Below are 21,526 nucleotides of genomic sequence, written 5' to 3'. Positions count from 1 at the left end.
ATCTTGCTGACTACATGTGTTTATTGTGAGTTTGTAACATATGTTGTATTTGCTAACAAACGCATTGGAAAAAATAGCTGATTCCCAAATGTGAACGTCCTTTCAATTTTACTTTGCTGTCATTTAATAGAGTGATGATTCCATGCTTATGGCAATGAAAAGTGATTGATATGTTACACATAACATGTGTCACTAATGAAAAAAATCCTTGCATTCCTTACAGGGTTTTCCTATTAGAAGAGTGAAAAACTAACAAAATGGACCAAGACAGTATACAAACCAGGCCTCCAGAGCCAATTACTATCACAGTCCTGAGGGCAAGGAACTTGGTGAGTAGAACATTTTCAGTTTATTGCGTAACTTTATTTAGTAAACATTTCACTTTTTATCAGATGAACATGTGACGATTAATGTTTGACAATGATATCTATCAATTCTTTTGAAATCTGCATGTCTCGTCCATTGAGCATCAGCTCTTCCAATAAATCTCTCACATGGTTTCAATTCTTATAAACAATGAAGGTCATGAGATATTTTATTTACAGAAAGGGACAAAGGCTGACAGTGTCCAAGTGATGGTAAAGGTGGAATTTGGAGAGAAAACCCTTGGAGATTCTCCAAAAGTGGAGTGTTCTCCTGAAGCACCAGCTGAACTCAACTTCAGCACCACCATCAATTGTACCTATGATGACCCTTTGGCCTTGGATGAAATAGCTCACAAACCAGTTGTCTGTAGGTTTTCAAGAAAAATAACTTTACATAAAAAAGTGAAATTCATTTTTAAAATATCTGTCCTATGATAATAAATCCAAGATGGACAATGTTTATAGAAGAAAGTATATTTACTGTCAAATATGTTTGTATCTAAAAGAGGATCTGTCCATCAATTAACAGATGTTTGCTGTTAGATTAAAAAAAAAAAAAAAAACCCAAAACTTGATATGTATAAAAATATTTTCATTGAAATATAATATCAGAATATGACAGTTACACAATTAATCAGTGTATTATCTACAAGAAGATAAGATCTAATCGGAACCTTTTCAGAAGACATTGGTGTTAAGTTTTAAAAAGGATATTTCACAATTCTACACTAAGAATTTAAACTAGAATAACATTGTGTTTATTACAGTGACAGTCATTGAAGGTTTGCCTAAAGAGAAGAAACAGAAGGAAGAAAAGACAGCATTGTTGGGACAATGCACTGTTGACTTACTTCCACTTGTCAAAGGTTCGTGAGGGGGAAAGAAAAGAGGATAAAATGATCATTTTGAGATACTTTTTTATTTAACTTATTTTGAAAAATCATTGGAAATATATATTTCAATGCTTGAAAAACTTACCTTATTTCATGATTTATTATAACTTGTTTTAAAAAGGTGAGACAAAACACAAGTATACATTAGTGGTCAACCCCTTGCCTGGTTCACCTCTGGAAGGAATCCCACCTGAGCATGCCAAGGTCAGTGTTGTACAAATACTTTATTTAGAACTATATCTTGGATAGTCAAATCAAATTAAAACAGTAATTCCTAAAGAAATATATCAATCTCCATCATAGATTTTGAATCTCATGATATCCACCCACCTCAAGTGTCAATGTCGAAGAGTGACTGACTACCACCATGTCAAGTAAAACACAATTTGTTTAGAATAGAAGTACAGTGGGTAGGGATTTGTTGATTTGTGTTGGATTTTCACATTTTCTACACAAGATTTCAGGCAATCTACTATTGGTTTGATAATCATGAATACATGAGCTAGATTAATTGTACAGATATTTTGTTCATAGTTGTTGTGTAATATTACAGGAAGTAAACTGTATCGTTTGTAGTCAAATATTTTATATATATATATATATATGCAATATGTTTAAAACTGTTTTTATATTTCAGCCCGAGCTGGATGTTGTGGTTTCCGTCAATGAGCCACTGATGGACTCACCCCAGGCCAGTGCAGGAAACTTGATGACAATTACTATGGAATCACTGCTGTCCCCTCCAGAGTCCTGGACATTAGCTGGTTCCCAGTACTGCTATGCTGCTGCACTGCCCATCCCAGTCACTGCTGAGGTCAGTTGGCGAGAAATATATATCTTTACAAAATTATTGTCACTGACCACATCTAAAATTTTGTCCAATAGACTAACCATTGGACTTGTTTAATAAATTATTTATGGTGTGACAACTATCGTGAGATCTTCTACATCTTGTTTTAAAACCATTTATAACTTACTTTTGAAAAATCTTCATTGAAAGATTTTGTCGTTTGGTGGTATTTATCTATAACCAATTTAGAATATGATATTGCTGATTCAAAACATGACATCACAATTTTTTTTCTGTAGAAAGAGGCACCAATTATTTTTGCTGGTGGAGCACTGAAGCCAGGTGCTGACAAGGAAGTTCCAAACAAACAGAAGAAGTGGGCCATGCCAGGATCTGCCACAGGCAATGCTGTTTATATTCCTGACTGGTAAGCAGAGCTTAATGAAGTACCTAAGAAGTATAAGTCTTTCATTTTACTCATATTTGGGAACTCAGATATACAATTTGACAGGTCTTCAAAAAATACATCAAGCTACCTGTAATAGTTGTGAATAACAATGAAACAGGTATACAGTGATCAGTAGATGTTACATTTAAATGTCTATAGTTGATATGCCACATTATTTACTTTCATTCTATTTTCCTGATTCATATCATGGTACAAAGTATCAACACTTTTTAAGCAAAACATAATTTATGGTAGCCTTAATCTTACTTTTGTGTGATTTTTTAAAACTGTCTTATTATTTTTTTTCTAATTATTTGTTTTTTTTGTTTTTAAATTAGTATCAATTTCATATTATTTTCTCTACTTGTTTGTTTGTTACAGCTATATCTCCAATGACAGTATAGAAGATGAGGATGGAGAACTTCGTGCCAAAGAGGACAGAGATCACAGGATGATTTCCGAGTCTGAGAAACTTCGAGTTCCATGGAATACAGAAAGGAGATGCTACATGGAAAATTCAGCTGTAAGAAGGTAGGATACAATTACTGAATGGTTATTAGAATTTCTTATCTATGTTTTTGTTGTGTATTTGAATTAAAGGGAGATAATTTCATAAAAATGACAGTTTGTTGTGTATTTGAATTAAAGGGAGATAATTTCATAAAAATGACAGTAACATGCAAAGAATTTTTTTTTTTGATTCTGAGATATTATAATGATGAAATCAGATATGGCATTCAGCAATATTAAATATTCATTATTCTATTTGATGGATCTGGGGCTCCAGGTCTACACTACATGTTGGGCCCTGAATTATAATCTTATTGTCTCTTACAGTTTCCAAGACAAGATTGCCAAATGTCGCTATTGGCCTGTTGAGATAATGAGACTACCACCTCCAGCTGCAAACAAGGGCAAGAAGGTAGGCATGCAAAGACAATTATGTGAGAAAAATCAGGGTTTTTGGAATTTTCATGCTTTTGAACAAACTGTTCTTTGTTAATGATTTGCTTACAAAGAGTGATTTCAAACATTCATGCCACAAATTCCATTTCAGATACAAGTTCACCCTCTGATTAAAATTAGTTTGTTAGATGTTAAACTTACAGAGCAGAATTAGGCTTCCCACACAATTATTCGACAAACATGTAGGGCATTTCTTCACTTGTTTTGGATGGGGCCTTTCTGTCTCAGGAGGGGAAAAATTAATGATTTGGGAAGTAACGTTGTTGGTGTAAATTTTAGAAATTTAGAATAGTTTCAGTTAAGAACAGAACCCACTAGCATTCCCCAAAAGTCCTCTAAAAAACCTGGACTTGTAACTCTAATTTCTGTCAGAATTAATGCTTCTAATGTATGGGATACCTCTGAGAGCATTACTAATTAACATACAACTATTCTGCATGTAAGTTTGAAAGTTGTTAATTCACAAGAGTCTGCAAATTACAGTCTTGTATATATATACTATTTGATAATTAGTACAATTAGATGTTGTAAATTGTTTTCTGAATGAAGGACCATACTGTATCAAGCACACCATTTTTTTTCCCTTTTTTTCTTTCTTCAATGTTCTTTTTAACACAATAGTTTTTTTTTTGTTAGATTCCCTATTTTAAAAGATTAAACATTTTCTTTTAAAGTTTAATTATTATAGGAAAAAACAAGCAGAGAAACAATCATTGTCTGATTTTTGGGGAAGTCATCAACATAAATGTGATTCTCATTTCAATGTAAAGCTTTGTGAAAAAAATAATGTCATACAGATTTTAAGTTCTACATCAATTTCACAGCATGCAGCTAGTGTAAGTATATATAGACTGTAGATGCAGGATTGACTTTGTTAGATCTGGTCCTGCCTCCATACCCTAACCAAGATCAGTATATTAATCGCGCACTAAAGTGTAATGCAGAATTTAAAACCCATTGACTGTGAATGTTCTACCCATTGTTGCACTGTAGATATTCCTGACTGCACTGCCTCATATTAGCTTTGCTGATGAAAAGATGAATATAGTGTAAATCTAGGATTGTTGATTCTTAAAGAAATGTATAAATGACAACAAACTTAATAAGTTTTAACTCATGAAATCACTTACTAGATAAAATCTCTGCACAACTCATTTTAAAAATGTGATTAAATGTTTAAAACAATCATCACATTAGACCAGAAAATAGAAAACAATTTCTGATTTTTCAAAATATTTTCATCACTTATGTAGAGATTTTGAATGCACATCCTAATAAAATAAAAGTAATGTCGGATTTATACTATCTAATGAAATTTAGTACATTGCATTCTACCTAAACTAGACCCTGTCTACTAGTCTAAATCATTGCCTAGTCCAGATTTTTGCCTGTACAAACGCATGAATTTATTTTGAACAATCTTAAGGTTTGACTGTTTACATAATGGAACACTCTATAAAATGATGATGCTACTAATGTGGCTACCATGATGGTCGATTTAGACAGAGAACACTGTGCTACTTAAAACAATGACAAGAAATTTACATCTGAATGTACTTGTACTAATTATACAAGTGTCTTACAGTGAGAAAATCCAGTAACAATAATAAAAACTTGATCATAGCGGCTTCATAACAGCCAGTAAAATAGGACATGTCTCTGACATACTTGTGAGGAAGGCCACTTATGTGTTGAGGAAAATTAATCGATTATAATGAGACAGAATATTCAAGGTTGTCATGTAAACCAATTGCGGATCTGAGGTTTGCTTGATCTTGATAACAGTGATGCATTGATTAGACAAGATTTCCTGTTAATTTTATGTATCAGTAAGAAAAAGCTTTACTATAATGAACTGCATGAAAAATCACTTGATATCTTATTTGACATATTTTTTGTTTTGTTTTACACATTTTACTCTTTAGCTTTCCTGAGAAATTAAAGCAATATGTTAAATAGTTCATAATATACATTTACAATAGAAACTAATCAGTGAGCATGCATGACAATAAAGCTTGTATATATTAAATCATATATGATATATATATATCATTATTTTGATATTCATGTAGAAACATGTTTAGTTTAATGTGCTTGTAAATAATCTAAGCATCAGAAACAAGTAAACATACCAAACAATTAGAGTAAATTTATTTGTTTATGAACATTATTGGAAAATATTATTTAAATCAAAATTGTATCTGATTATTGTCTTTTTTAAATCTTCATTGGAATCTAGTTAGTTTCTCAGGAGAAAACATATTCACCGCTTTTTTAAATGATTTGTGTTTTGAAAATGTACCTTTTTGTAATACTGATTTATACAACCACTGTTTCGGATTGTCTAAGTCAAGGTGAACGAGATTCCACTGATATATTAGATATCACAGTGTTATGTTCCATTCTTATATTTCCCCTTTAATGTGATCATGATTTGTACTTGTGTGTCCTTTATTTCGTTTACTGGCTGCACAACAGCGCCAGGGAAATCCTGGTGCTACAGGGAAGTCAAAGGTTGGTAGGCAATCTCAAACACGGCTTGAGTACAGATGTAGCTGGTGTGCACACTAGATAGATGTGCTATACGTGTGTCAGAAATGTGATGATGTAATTCATTGTACCTCATTTTGGAAGGTTCTTGGACTTATGGGTAAAGTAGAGACATTACAAGCATTGAATATGGGGAAGAAATTTCATTGATGTAGGAAATAATCTCTGTTTAGTTTCGTTTAATGCAGTTATAGTTTTATTCTTATCAATGTGTTATTTCATGTTTACAAATTAGTATCAATTCTATATCAATATCTTTTTAACATCCTAAAAGTATCAACTTACAACAGATACGAAATAAAGTAAGACTAATAGATCTAGAACCTTTTCAAAAGCTATTATTTGCAGTGATATAGAATTGTCCTTAGGGATATCTTAACATTCACTTTCTTAAATTTCATCATAATTCAAATTTTTATAAATACATTAATAGGGTTCAAACTAGAAATGGTTTTCATTGTTTTGACCCAAATGTGAGGGCAATCTACAGAATTACTTTGGCTAAATATGGGCATGATTTTAATTGTTATGTTGTTGTTCTATTTTTTTTTTATTTATGTTGTTTATTTTTTATGCTTAATTTTTAGCCCCCATCATCAGATGGTGGGCTGTTCAAATCGCCCTATGTCTGTGGTCTGTCATTCCGTCTATCCATCCATCATCTGTCATTTGTCTGTCTGTGAGAAGTACTTTTTTGGATCTTTCTAATATTTCATAATGTCATCTTGAATTTTTTCAATGAAGTTTGTTATTGCTATTTCATGAGAAATCTTAGATGGATCTCTCTTAAATTTCCTATGTAGGTTCTCCTTTGTCCCTAGTTTTGCCCATCAGATTTTGGGTATGATCCAAAGCAAAATCGTCGACAGATGGCTATCTTTGATTTTGACCTAGAAAGTTTATAGTCGCTATGTATTGAGACTACAGCATAGATTTTTCTCAAATTCACGTGTATGTTTCCCTTGATCCCTAGTTGTGTGATTGATTTTGGTACTGATCTAAAAAAGGAAATAGCCAACAGGTAGCCATCTTAGCATTTGATTTTGAAAGTTTGTTATCAATGCTTCTCGAGAAATGCTGCAAGGATATTTATCAGATTTCATGTACAGGTTACTCATTGTCCCTAGTTGTGCCTGTTTGAATTTGGGACTGATCAGAAAATAGGATCTCTCCCAAATTTCTTTGTATGTTCCCTTTGGTCTCTACTTGTGCCAGTTTGATTTTGGGACTGACCAGAAAAGACCAAATGGCTTTCAGTTGACCATCTTGGATTTGGCAGGTAAAGATTATCATTGCTAATTCTACAAAGGAATATTCAAATTTCTTATCATTAAGAGCAAAAACAGAGAAAAGAAGAAAAAAAATGGAAAAGATCCAACATTAAAGAGCATATAAAGATCAAACGATGGTGGGCGCCAAGATCCCTCTGGGATCTCTCCTTATTTATTAGATGTGTTTTACTTTTCACCCATAGGTTTTTTGTTTTCAACAAATTTACTATAGCATGTATGCTTTAGATCACAAGATTCAGAAATGTAGCACATTATGAAGAGAAGAGTGATGTTTTGAAGTTCTTTCTTTCATTTGTGTTTATTTTAGTCTGTGTTTTGATTTTGAATATTTGATCACTTTTTTCAATTCTTGTCTTGAAAGTGTGGAATTTCATTTGAATCCATAATCATCAGATGATGGGCTATTCAAATTATTCTTTGTCTGTGGTTCGTACATCGTCCATCCATCGTCCACCTGTAAACAACTTTTAATATCTCTATTTCATGAGAAGTACTTGAATGAATCTCTATCAAATTTAATATGTAGGTTCTTTGTTCCTAGTTGTGCCCATTTGATTTTGGGACTGATGAGGAAATACAAAATGGCTGAGAGGTGACCATCTTGAATTTGACAATTATTATTGCTACTTCTGTAAAGGACTGTTTAAACTTTGTATCATTGAGAGCAAAATAGAATACAGAAAAAAATGAAAAGGTCCAATTTTTAAAGAACAATTTAATAAAACAATGGCTGGCACCAAGATTCCTCTGGGATCACTTGTTTCTATATATATATATTCTTATATATGAAAGTGTTTCATATTTTGAAGCTCTCAGTTTAGTTAAGTATACTCTTAATTCATAAAAATCAATTTCATTTGTACTATCCTCATTGTCTATAACATGTTATTCCCAACCAAAACTTCTTGTAAAATGTTTCTGTATCTCCCTTATAAATCCAGTGTACCCTGTTTTGTTATAAAGTTTTCATTATTATTTTATATGATCATTGTATTTCCTGGAAATCTGAGCAGTTTGATTCAAATAAGAGCTTGCACTGTGGATGTATAAGTCTATTGTACCTATCATGATTGTGAAACATGAATTGATTTTTATCAGTTCGTAACTAAATAGCAATGACCAAAACTTCGATAACTTCAGGTATCAGTTTTGAGTTACAATTTGATTATATAGACTAAAATTGAAGGGATTCTCCTTAGACCTGTACAGTGAATATTTGGATGGCATATAGCAGAGAAAGAGCTCTAATTTGAATAAAACACTGGAGTATCTTCAGACCTACTAGATATCAAATTTCATCAAATTTCAACTTAACTGGTAATTGATATTGTCCTATCATTTTCAAACTCATATTAAATCTGCTTATTTAAAAACAGGAAGAGGAAGGTTCTATCAGTTACCATGGTGTGGCTTACATCAACCTAGCCCCTCTGCTGTATCCTGGAGGTAAGTATCATGAAATCCCTATCCTATTTACTTCACAATAAGCCCAGGAGTCAAACATCATCTCTGATTCAAAGTCAACCTCATGTTACTTTATTTATATGCAAAAACACATTTCAGACTTTGGGTCATTAATTTGATCAGAGTACACAAATATCAGCTGATGGCAGTAAATGACCAACATTTTCAATACTGAAAACACACTTTGATAATTCTAACTATTTTTCACTTTTTTTTAGAATTGCCTTATTGACCATACATGTACTTTCTTGAAGATGTTTTCCAAGTCATTGTAAAATATTGTTATGGTACAATAAGTCTTGCTTTAAAAACTCATTTATTTAATATTGCAGTGAAGAGAATTCGAGGTGCTTATAGGGTGCATGCCTATACTGACCATGCTTTACATGAGAAGGTAAATGATTGGTCAATCAGAATTTTATAAGTTTAACACTAAATAATAGTTTTTCTTGATCATCCCATTTAGAGTTTCTTAGTCTCAAAAAATATCCGGTTTTTCATTTTCAGATAATATATACATGTATATTGATTAATGATTCAGAATTATATATCTAGATAAAAGATTATTATTTTGAAAACATAACTTTAGAAGTAGATGAAGTCAAGAAAATGTGTAGATTATTATTAAATAAATTCTCTTCCAACATTCGAAATATTTGAAGTGAAAGTCATATTTAAGATATTAAAATTTAAAAAAAAAATAAATAAAATATCTTTTTGAAACCTTAAAATGTTCAGACCAAGAGAAAGAATGGTTATGGTGAAGAGGCTGGAAGGATAGCATTTAACATCCTCAATCGTAACAGTGCTTCGCCTTTCCCAAAGAAAACAGGGAAAGAAAAGGATGAGAAAAAGGAAAAAGAAGTTAAGAAGGGGGTATGTACCTGTGATTTTACTTGTGAATAAATTTGTTTAAATATAATTTTCATATTCTAATCAAGTTCATTTATCTTTTAACAGGTGGTTATGTGGTCTTCTCTGTGTATTTCATTTTTCAATAATTTTCAAAAAATTAAATGCCAAGGAATTTTCAGATTTGATTGTTTTTTCATTATTTGGTTTAACTGTTTTTTATTGATTTTCGACAAGATCTAAATTTTGAAATATCAATTATTTATTCATTTATTCATTTTTCTGAATTAGGAAGAATATCAATGATTTGTATTTTTATTGTCAAAAGAATTGGAAATGTTCAATAGCTCGAGCTATCCAATGCACGCTTTCTCCCTTAATTACATTTAGGATAATTATTGCTACACATCCTCTGCACAGGAACTTCACTGCTGCTTGATGGAGTTAGTGTACATAGCAAGTATGAAGCTATTCAGTGCAACATTAAGAGCTTGTTAGAAAAAAACCCGAGGAACAATAAATGTTATACAGTAAATAAAATATTGTATGAACTATATGTAGTCTCACCTTTTTCTAATGCCCACCCTCTCCTATATTTTTTTCGGTACAAATAAAGTAACTTAATAGCAAGGTGATTTTTTTAATAATCATTGAAACCAAAGATGTGAAGCTGATAATTCTAGAACTGACTTTCTTGTTTTTTGATAATTTCTTGTGACAAATATGACGGAACTATGTGCATGGTATTTCAGCGTTCCAGTAGTGTAGCCCATCATGAGGTTGGTACTGGTAGGCGTGATTTAGGCGTGATGACCATGTGACAGTCATGTGACTGTCATGTGACACCCGTGTGACAATAGTAGTGTTAGTCTATGGAGAGTTTCCATGTGTTCAATGAATGGCATGATAGACAATCTATAAAAGCAACAGGATTGGACATTTTCAAGCCTTTATGTGATTTAGGTTTCATCAATATTTTTTTATTCTAATTTCTATTTCTTTTTCTAGTTCTCTGTTTATTTTGTTTTGCTGTTAACAGATTTTGAATATGAAATTTCCTATCATACTATCTTGTACATTATGTGTATCAGCTGCATTTAGGCAGGTTTCTTTGCCAATACAGTTTCACTTTTTGACTTCTTTGATCTTTGGTTTTTGTCCTCAGTTCTAATTTGTTTCTTTTTGTTTAGTGATAATATCCTGCCCTAGACATCCATAACTATTTCTTATTTTGTGTTTAAAAAACTTGATTTTGGTAGATATTGTTTTTGGTGTCGTGTTGATTTCAGTTTGGTCTTAATTTCTTAAATTTGCATGCATGTCCAGTGAAATGTGAAGATGTTTTTTTACCAGAGATAGATTTTTTACATTGGATAGAAATGACCCATCATTTTTTTTGAAAATATGGCATTGTGATTTCTATTTGCAAATCTTTTAAAATTCTTTTATTGATAGTTTATTATCAGTATTGGTAAATTATCAATGAAATGAAATTGAAGTTAAATTGATCATTTCTTTTTTTTGTTTGGTTTTTGTTTTGTGTTTTTGCAAACCTTTCTCGTTTCTCAGAGGACATATTACCCTCAATGTGAAAAAAACAGGTTTATTTGTTTTAAGATGTTGCCGATAGTTATCAGAAAAAGTGTGGTATTAAGGCATTATGTCAGGGTCATTATTGTTGAACCCATGTCTAAGGGGATTGATTGATTTTTCAGTGTTGAAATTGAAACTTTTCACAATGCACTGAAAGATTCAGGAAGATTTTCAGAGGATTCAAGAATGTTCCGACTAACAATCCTAAATTCTTGTTTTTTTTATTTGTAGTAATGTTCACATATCTTAAAAAAATAAATATAAATTAATTGTTTTGAACATTTAAAAGAAAGTCAGCATTTTAAATAATTCATCATTTACATCAATTGGACCCTTTCATTGAAAATATTGTCATAGAGGATGTATGCTGCCATTCATATGAATCATATGCTTTGCATCAGAGAAAATATTTAAATAATTGGACTAGCATCATCAAAATAATTTCTAAACAAGTGCAAACATCCTTGAGCAACATGCAGTTTTATCACTTAATTCATTCATTCATTCAAGCTGTTTTACATGTTTCAACTAGTGAAATTCTTTCAGAAAAGAAATTTTGTAAGCTAGGCAGCATACAACCTTAAGTAAAATTTCTTCAAATCCTCATTCAAATTGATCATGCACTGGATCCACTAATGCAAATCAAAATAATAACTTTGGCACTAGATGGTATGTATCGTTTTCCAGCGCTCCATGAGTATTGCATCACAGCATCACGGAGGTCATACACTCAATCCCCCAGAGGTCTGTCTATAACCTATAACTCCACACTAGTTTGACAGGGTGCTCACTTTTCTTATCAATAGACTGCTTTGTTAACGGTGTAAGGCATTTGAGTGATTCATTGGAGTGGACATATATACAACCGATATCTTTATACCTACAGGCATAAGCTTTGTTTTACTCTGCTTTGAAATGTATATATAAAGTTAACTTAGACATACTGTAGAAAGTTTTGAATTTTGTGAGCAGATTTTAATGTACAGATGAATTGAATATATTTTAGAAATATAGAATGAAAATTGACAAATATGTCTTTTGTTTTTCCATTGTTTTTTTTCTTTTCATATGATTTGGTTTTACTTTTTTACTCTGTGAAAAATGTAAATGAAGAATAATTCCCAGTTTTGAAAAAAAAAATCTTTTTCGGAAATTTTTAATGTTGTTTCCTGAATTATCCAAGGTAGAAATTGCTCACAAAAAGTTACTTAACTACAGTAACTTGTTTATTTAGACTAATATGCAAAGTGTCAGACAAAACAACAAAAAAAAAACAAAAACGAAAAAAAAAAAAAAAAATACAAAAGGAATTAAGATGATAATTTTTCATGTATTTGAGCTGTTCACTCATGAGTTTTCCATTTCACATTTCAATATCATAAATAATTCACTTTTTTCACAAAACATGCATTGAGATCTCATTACTTTGCTCTCAAATATACATATTTATATGATATCTGAAATATATTTTGGTGTTGGTGCACAAAGGGTGTAATAGTATCACTTTTAGTTTTGTTTGAAAATTATTAATCACAATTACCAGGTATTTTATTTGCTATTAGCAACATTGTCCAGGGCAGTTAAATGTTTGAAGAGCAAAAATTAACATTTTGCAAGAAAATGTAGACATATCACAGTGAAAAGATGCTTTTTTAAAAAAAATTCAAATATTTATAAACTCCGAAAGTACAATCTTAATGGGGGGAAAAAAAAAATGAAAAAAATTGGTTTGAATTCATCAATATCATAAAAATCAAATTTTTAAAATGAAAAATGTCATCCTTTCATTGTGAAGACTGACAGACCGTTGGTGTTGGATGGATTGTTAACTGAGTTGATTGTTACTTCTGGAAAACTTTAAAATTCAATGAAGTCAAAAGAAAAGTACCATTATGTTGATAATATTGGCACATTATGGCCATATGACAGTGAGCAGCTTTTGTTACCTCTCAAAATATGTCCTACAAAACAAATTTTCATTTCAAATTGGTGTGTAATACATTATTATGGTGATGGGATTTTTGAAGCCATAAATTGACAGGAGCATGCCTGGAATAGATCAGAAATGGTGACAGATGCATGGCGGATTATGTCTATTTAAGTTTTGCTATCCAAATGAAGCATAGAAATCTCTGTTTGCTGTAGAAGTATAATATTTAATCAAAATTTTACTTTTTTTATAAAACTATAATTGCATGTTACTAGTTTTTTTTATTAAGTTATATGTAGTTGGATTATGGTGAAAATATCATTATGAAGATTAATTCAGTCTAAAGGTTTTCATAAAGTGTTAATTCAATCATCATAAATTTTAGTTGCTGTTGTATAATTATTAAAATGCTTTTTTCCCCAACTTTTTATAGTAAATCTTTGATTAGCATGAATTGTTAAATTAATTTGTGTTATTTGTCAATAAATCAAAAGGAATCATGATTAATTTTGATGAAAAATTTGTATAAAACTTCATTTTTGAGGGATGGGGAGATGTAGAGGGGTCAGATATCATAGAATTATTAAACGTAATTGAGCATGGTTTATGAAAAATTATATATATAATCAAATTATCTAGATTTACAAGTATATTGTGACCATTTTCCAACAGGATTCCCCACACAATTTCACGGCTCCAGCGCCGAAGGTAAACCGAGTATTATAGTAACAGTTTAGGTCTGACAACCAGAGTAAGGTCACCAGAATATTTGTGTATCTCTCAATAGGCTCTAGGAAAAGGACAATTGAGTAGTTGAAACAGATCAACATTTTGTCAAGTCATAAAGCAGATTAAAACTATTTATCAGATCATTGCAAAATTATATGGAATATGTATAACCAAGTGCCTTCAAAAATCAAATAAATTGGTCTATTTTGACAGGATATCAAGATAGAGTGGGCTTATTTTGCAGATTTCAATAGAAATCAGAGCTATAGTTTATTTGATATGACAGCATGTCAGAATACTCAGGTGTCCAATTTGACAGATTCAAGTGTATACTTTATCAAGCAAACTAAATTATTATTCTACATTTGGTACAAATGAAGTATTCTGGTGACTAATACATATATTAAGATGCATGATTGATAGCAATCATCTTTACACTAAAATTATCTAAAAAAAATGTCTGTCATGCACGGAAACAACACAAAATTATAGAAGAATTGCCTTTTCTCTTTTTTTTTTCATTGTCCCTTGCTAGATGTCTATAGATCTGTTAAATTGCACAATACTAAAGATATCTTATGTACAAGCACTTCTCCATCCCAAAAACAACTTATTTTAAAAATTGCGTCTACTTTGCCTATCTGTGTAAAGTCCAAATCTTCCATGAAGAACTGTATCTTACTACAGTTCATCTGTTTAAAATTTTTACTTTTCATTTGTCAAATTTGTGAAGAAAAAATTTCACTGTAAAGATTGTCATATACTGTTTGAATGTAAATAGAAGGAAATTATATACCAACCAAATGGGTAATATCTCCATTATTCATCATATCTGTGAGGGCAAGGGGTTCTTATTTCATTAAGTGTATGGCGTTGTACTACTGGCATTTACAGTTAAAAATTAAGTTTTATTTTAGAAATCTTCTGATTTTAAATCTATCAGACTTGAATATCATTTTCAGTATTTATTTTTTGACTGTATGTCAGATAATTAACGTTACAAAATATATGTCAAAAATTAATTTGTGGAAGTCTTTGGGAGTTTTCCTGTAATGATATGTCAGGTTTATCTTGCCTGCAGGATCACAGTATAGGTGCTAAGTCAGAGATGGGATCTCATATGGTAAATAGCTGTCCAGTGGGGCCAATATGCTTCACTAACATTCCCTAACTTCAGAAAAGCTTCAGATTTCACATAGGAAATTACTTTTAAGACGTAGGAACATTTTCATTACTGAAGAAGTTTTCCGGCACTAAAATGCAAACAAATGCTTTTAAATGGAAAAACGTATGTTAAGGATTTTTCTGAAGTTAGAAATCGTTTGTGAAATGGTTTGATTTCCTGTAAAGTTTAGTTGGTTTGCCACCTCTCATAGCTTAAGAGGTCTGTTCCCAGATCGACCTGCCGTGACTACACTCATTATAGAGAATGTCAAAACTTTAGATGTATAACAGGCTGCACCAAACACCCGCTTTAGGTTTGCACTTTATAGTCGTAGATGTACCTAATGATACTTAAAATACAGGTAAGAGAGTAGTAGAATATCTGTTATATAGAGATAGCTGTAAATCAGTATTAGATTCTATTTCTAGAAAAAAAAAAATTTAAAAAGTTGTTCATAATGTCAGACTCTCATGTATTGACTTGATTTTTCTTCTTCTTGATTATTAAATTCTATTTTGATGTTTTTGTTTGTAGGTTTAAAAAAATAATTCCGTTATGAAAGTTCAGTTGTATGTTTTCACAAAATTGTATGTGTATTGACAAATTAATTGAAGCGATTTGAAAACAACACAAATGTTGATAACAGCAATGATGAAAACAATTCTGTTCTATTTTGGTTAAGTGTTCTGTGTGATAGAAATGGTAGATGATGTAGATATTTATTTGTGTGATTTCTGTAGGATTTCTTCAATTTGATCTGTCATAATTGCCATAACATATTGGGTGTTTATTAGTATTTTTAAACAATTTAAAATGGAGTAAATTACGGTATGTAACACGCTTTGAGATGCTTTTTAATACATTTGATTCAATTCTAGAGAATGCCTTTTAATGAAATAGTTTACATTCGGTTTTTATGATAGGCAAACAAGTATACAGATCAATTATAATACTTTTACTTTGTAAAATTACCATACAACAATTTTGCTCCAATATTTACTCTACAAACAAAGTAACTAAAATTTGAAAATACTATTTTTTATTAATACATATGCCATCACATATAAATTTGTGATGAATGTATGAAAAATAGATACAAAAAAATGATAATTTAACAAATTGATTGAAATAACTAAAGTTGAAAAAAGGTGATAATTAAGAGAAACTGAAAGATGTAAAAGTGTAATTTGATTAGTAGTGTTTTTTCTCCAAAAAGAGTAATGCCTTGTATTTTTTGTTATCAACTGAACTGCATGGTCAGATGTACAGTGTAGATGTTATGTTCTACTTGAGTGGTAGACTGTGTGGTGTGGTAGATGAGTGGGTCTGTTGACTGTGAAATGTGTGATAATTAGACTCCAAATACAAGAAATCTTGTCTACAAGAGATTTAAATGAAATATCATAGCATTCCTATTTTTATGAGTTATAACAAATTTTGAAATTGTAAAATATTCATTTTGTACAAATATTTCTATATAAGATGTTTATTCAAATAAATTCATTCCACTTCTTTGTTTAAATCCAAGTTTTTGATAAATCACAATAATACTGGTATTTTAGAAGAACTTATAAAAATATAAATCTGACAATGATCAGTAATGGCACTGATAATTTAAAACATGGTGTTCAAAATTGTTTGTTCCTCAAAATTTACCAGATAATACCTAAGCATTCAAAAAATTGTTCTTTTTTCCAGAAATTATAACAGATTTCTTCCAAATAGAAAAAAAAACACAATTTATTGTAAATTCTCATTACTGGTACATATACACTAAGACCTGGAATAATTTGTATTTAATGAATCATCGTTTTTAGACGAGTATTGTGTGTGTAATATATATAATAAAATGTGTACTTATTTATATTTTTGACACTAGTGGTATGAACAGTATAACCATATGATTTGAATATTGACATATACATATCATATTTATGTTTTTCGTTGAGTTATAATCACAAAATATATGTAATCACATACTTTATACTGTACCCAGGTATACCAGAGAACATAATCATATTATCTTATATACATGTATATTTGTAAACAAAATTATCACGTTCATATGTATCAGCACCTACAAAACATTTTTTGATGAAAAATTCTATACAATATTAATATCTTCAATGTTTTTAGATCACATTTCACATAATCAACATCGCATTGTTGAAAGAAAAAATTTATGAAAACTTTACATATAGTGATAGCAAGATCAACTTTATCATTGATGCACAATAAAATTCTGCACAAGAATGAAACACAATTTCACTGCATGTATTAATGTTGTTAATTTCCTTACAGTGATGTTTGTTTGTTTTTAATATCTATCTAACTTGTTGTTGATTGTGATAAAGCATCATCTGTAACTACTAGAATATGAAAATAGGGCCAGGGAAATTTCCGTAAAGCTTCTGAAGCTGACATGGAGATCTCCAACCTCTGTTGCAATGTTTCTTTTGTGGCGCTATACAATATCTCTGTATGTTTTAGGCTTCTCAGACAATCAAGTCAGACACTGGATCTGAGGTGGACGGCCAAGCACCTGTCAATGTAGAAGGTCAGCAGTATGTAGATTCCAAGTCCTACATCACACTGGAAATCTCTCTGACCAGTCCCCTTATCCCGAAACGTCCCCCAGAGGAGCTCGCCAGACGGTCAGTATATGATATTGTGTATTGTTTATGAACAGCAGAAGATATATTGTATTTGATAATGTTAATGTCAAGCATTGAAAAACTGATTTGTCTAAGATAAGATAAAAATAAATGACATTTCTAGAACATTCATCCATTATTGAATCAAGAGGGCCAAAACATTCTTTAACTGGTGGGCTTGTTACAGGACAATGAAGTAATATTTATATTAGTATTTCTGTGCAACAAAAATACTTGTGAGTGGGCTTGTTTCAAGGAAAGGGCTTATTGCATTTCGAACATGGTATTGCATGATGATATTGATAAGTTTATTGAAAAAAATATTTCTTAAACCAAACAATCCTACACATTCATCATTTTTAAATGTCTAAAAAAACCTTCAGATGTCTCTTTATTGTTACATATAGAGGGAAAAAAATAAATAAACAAGTATACAAACAAAGAAAAAGGCGGAAGGATTTGTACTTCTGGGTGTTTATCAATATACAGATGGGTCTGTAACTAAACATTAAACATTCATCTTACAGAGTGGCAGAATACATCCCACCCAGACCACTGTTTCCCAAGCGCACTGATGGAGCACAGAGGGTAAGATCTTGTATTCTTTTTGTTGATATAATATTTAGCAGAGTCCTCTTCCTGTAGTTTTGATGATGTTTTTTTCTTCATTTTTTCGTTTTCTTTTAAACTGTATTTATTTTTCTTAAAAGATTGCAAAAGAATAAGTGCACTAATACAATGAAGGATTTCCAATCAGTTTATGATCCACTAGAAATGATATACCAAGTATCTAGGTATTCAAGGACATGACAAACTCAAACTTATACATTACGGTAAATAGATTGGCTATGAAGTATCAAAATTTTCTACTTGAAATTTCAGTCAGTGGAAGACTTCCATAACCAAGTTGCCAGTGTAGCTAACCTGATTTTGGATGAATTCAGGTAAGAATGAAAACAAAAAAAAATTTGGGGGTTAAAATGGGAAGTATACAAAACATATTTTTTGCCTGATTCTTTGCATGATTCCAAAATGAGTTTTAAATTTCTTGGGAAGATGATATATTAATGTTGAACATTTCTTAACACAGGGATCAGTTTGGTGATGAACTGAAGTTAGATGAACCTGTAGAGTCTAACGACAGCATGGAGACCAGGTAAGAGCCACTATAGATTTTCTTCATTAATTATCTTCCCTAATTACAAATTGTCAAATGGTCATATTTTTGTTATAAAAAGTTATCTGGATTTAAGAATAACCAGTAGATATTTCAATTTTCAAGGTATGTTTCTTGTCAAAAAATTTTAAATAAAATTTACGTTATCAAAGATCAAATAACAAACAAACAATATTTTGTGGATAAACCTGACTGTCATATATATTACAAGAAAAATGCAGTTTTGAGGATATCGCCCTGATGCAATGTATCTGGCATTCCTCTTACATGACATGTGATCAGTAATTGATTAGCAGGTCAAAAACATGCATTCCATTAACCATTCCTGGAATTTCTAATCATTGTAATCCAAGTATCAATCATGGAGCATTAATCAGTGCAGTTTAATAGACAAACCAACTATCAATTAATAATTGATCATAAACAGGTAAATTGAAATTATACCAGCTTATTTACCTATTTTCCATAGTGAGATCCACTGTCATCCAACAAATTACTGATCCTGGTAACAGACATCATATAGATATGTAGATATCATATGTAGATATCATATTAAACCTAAAACAAACCTTAAATATACTGTGAGTCCACTGTAGAACATCATCGCTACAGTAACTCAAATCACTTGCGCAAACAGCTTCCTTTCACATACAGCAGTTTCCATCAGCTTAAGTGAATCCTGCAGGTTCCTAAATGTCCCAAAACATGTATAAACCTATAGTCTGCAACTTATATTGTCCTGTGAACACTCCATGATGGCAGGCCTGAAAGAACAAGAGGCCCATAGGTGTATCACTCACCTAGCTTTATTTGGCTGAAGTCGCTTCATCTAAACTAAAAGAAATAAAAATCTAAATTTCTAACCACACAATACACACTACATTTCCCCATGAAGCCCTGCCCTTCTGTCAGGGAGTTAGCCAAACAATTCATGCTTCATACCAAATTGGGACAGAATCCAATCATTCCTTTGGGAGAAGTCTGATTTTAAAGAATTGGCTCTATTTCCCCTTTTTGGCCTTGCCTCTCCCACCCCTGGAACCAGAGACCCCAGTTTATACAAAATTGAGTCCTCTTCACCAAAGAATGCTTCAGACCAAATTTGGCCAAAATCCAATCATCCCTATGGGAGGAGTAGGATTTTAAAGAATTTACTCTATCTCCCTTATTGGGCTCTGCCCCCTCTGACTCCAGAAGACTGAGACCCACAGTTTATACAAAATTGAGTCCCCTTTACCAAAGAATTCTTCAAACCACTCTCCCATTATATTATGGTTGCACATGCAGCTACCATTTGCTTTGCTTCGATGTGATGTTCGATAATGGGAGTTATGCTTTGTTACATGATAAATCATATTTCCATGGCAACCATTTTGTATCGAAACAGGAGACAGAAACTGATCTATGAGCTGAACTCGTCTGGGAAGTACTTTGCCTTTAAGGAGCAGCTGAAGCATGCTGTGGTGAAGATTGTGAGAGAGAAGTATCTAAAGACCACCACCTTCGATAACAGACAGGAACTCCAGGTAAAGTGCAAGAATGAAACCTCAGTACCAAACTTTTGAATAATTTTTTTAGTAAAATTACAGCGTAAATTATTTTCAGTCCTTGAAACACTGAAATTTGAAATAAAATAGAAATCCTCAACTTCAGATATATTATAGGTCATAAATTGAATACAAAAACATCTGAGTATGTTCTGATATATTCTGAAATAATTAATAATCATAATATGAATTAATCTCAATTATAAAACCTTTATCCAAAAACAAAATTTCAGATTAAAAGATAGATACATTGTATGTGTTGAATCTTCTAACTGTTTTTTTGCTGTTCCTTTATTTTAGACCTTCCTGAGCGAGCTGTATGTCTACCTGATAGACCAGATGCATGTTGCTTTGGGCAGAAGCTTGGCCCTTGAGGACCAACCACCTGTGCCCACTCCTCTTACAGACTCTGCTCAACTCAAGCACTTTGCCCGTGAGGCAGAGGTCAATGAGAACTTTGAACTGGCTACTAAGTACTACCAAGAAGTGAGTTATCATAGCAACAGATTAAGATTTTTTGTATTTGTATCAACATCCGGATTTCGTATTTTTCACTCAGTGTCTATAGCAACAGGGTAAAAATTTTAGTAACCATAGCAACAATGTCAAAATTTTAGTATCCAAAATAACTATGTGACTCAATGAGATCTCAATGAAGTAAAAAAAAAAAAAAAAAAATGTTGAATCAGAGATTAATATCTTGTAGCATATAATTTGACTAGTATACCTGGTTTATCAAGAATCAGTAGTTGTTTTATTATTATTATTATTTTTTCTATCAAACTATTTCCATATTTCTTCAGAGAATTGCCCGCAACAAGAATGATCCTACCAATTGGTTTGAGTATGGCACATTCTGTCTGTACATCAACGACATCACAAAAGCTGAGGAATGCTTTAAGGAGTGTATCGCCATTGACCAGAAACACCTGCAGGGACTGCTGCTGTATGGCGTTGTGTGTACTTTGTTGGAGAAACACGAAGCCGCCGAGACATTCTTTGAAGCAGCAACATGTGTTGATCCTCGTAGCATCCTCGCCTGGACCATGCTAGGTAGGGAATTACTTGGGGAGACTTGAATTAATAGTTTTTTACAGATTCATCAAGATAT

General features: G+C 31.5%; 1 protein-coding gene across 1 annotated transcript in view; it reads left to right on the top strand.

The window, feature by feature from the left end:
- The first annotated feature begins 257 nt into the window (after nucleotides 1-257).
- LOC132560564 (cilia- and flagella-associated protein 70-like) overlaps nucleotides 258-21,526 on the top strand; it is a 28,902-nt gene continuing 7,633 nt past the window's right edge. Inside the window, exons 1-20 of the mRNA XM_060225228.1 lie at nucleotides 258-329; nucleotides 546-732; nucleotides 1,133-1,231; nucleotides 1,380-1,462; nucleotides 1,896-2,072; nucleotides 2,348-2,475; nucleotides 2,878-3,027; nucleotides 3,334-3,418; nucleotides 4,287-4,298; nucleotides 5,941-5,976; nucleotides 8,681-8,750; nucleotides 9,101-9,162; nucleotides 9,507-9,644; nucleotides 17,528-17,691; nucleotides 18,219-18,279; nucleotides 18,574-18,635; nucleotides 18,782-18,847; nucleotides 20,256-20,394; nucleotides 20,716-20,901; nucleotides 21,219-21,468. Coding sequence (XP_060081211.1) covers nucleotides 258-329; nucleotides 546-732; nucleotides 1,133-1,231; nucleotides 1,380-1,462; nucleotides 1,896-2,072; nucleotides 2,348-2,475; nucleotides 2,878-3,027; nucleotides 3,334-3,418; nucleotides 4,287-4,298; nucleotides 5,941-5,976; nucleotides 8,681-8,750; nucleotides 9,101-9,162; nucleotides 9,507-9,644; nucleotides 17,528-17,691; nucleotides 18,219-18,279; nucleotides 18,574-18,635; nucleotides 18,782-18,847; nucleotides 20,256-20,394; nucleotides 20,716-20,901; nucleotides 21,219-21,468 — 2,227 coding nt within the window. The remainder of the gene's footprint in view (nucleotides 330-545; nucleotides 733-1,132; nucleotides 1,232-1,379; nucleotides 1,463-1,895; nucleotides 2,073-2,347; nucleotides 2,476-2,877; nucleotides 3,028-3,333; nucleotides 3,419-4,286; nucleotides 4,299-5,940; nucleotides 5,977-8,680; nucleotides 8,751-9,100; nucleotides 9,163-9,506; nucleotides 9,645-17,527; nucleotides 17,692-18,218; nucleotides 18,280-18,573; nucleotides 18,636-18,781; nucleotides 18,848-20,255; nucleotides 20,395-20,715; nucleotides 20,902-21,218; nucleotides 21,469-21,526) is intronic.

The sequence above is a fragment of the Ylistrum balloti genome, unplaced genomic scaffold (genome assembly GCF_031769215.1).
Source record: "Ylistrum balloti isolate Yb309-2 unplaced genomic scaffold, AGI_CSIRO_Ybal_v1 Utg371080, whole genome shotgun sequence".
Classification (NCBI taxonomy): Eukaryota; Metazoa; Mollusca; class Bivalvia; order Pectinida; family Pectinidae; genus Ylistrum; species Ylistrum balloti.
The sequence above is the reverse complement of the archived record's forward strand: the minus strand, read 5'-3'. Positions and strand labels throughout refer to the sequence as shown.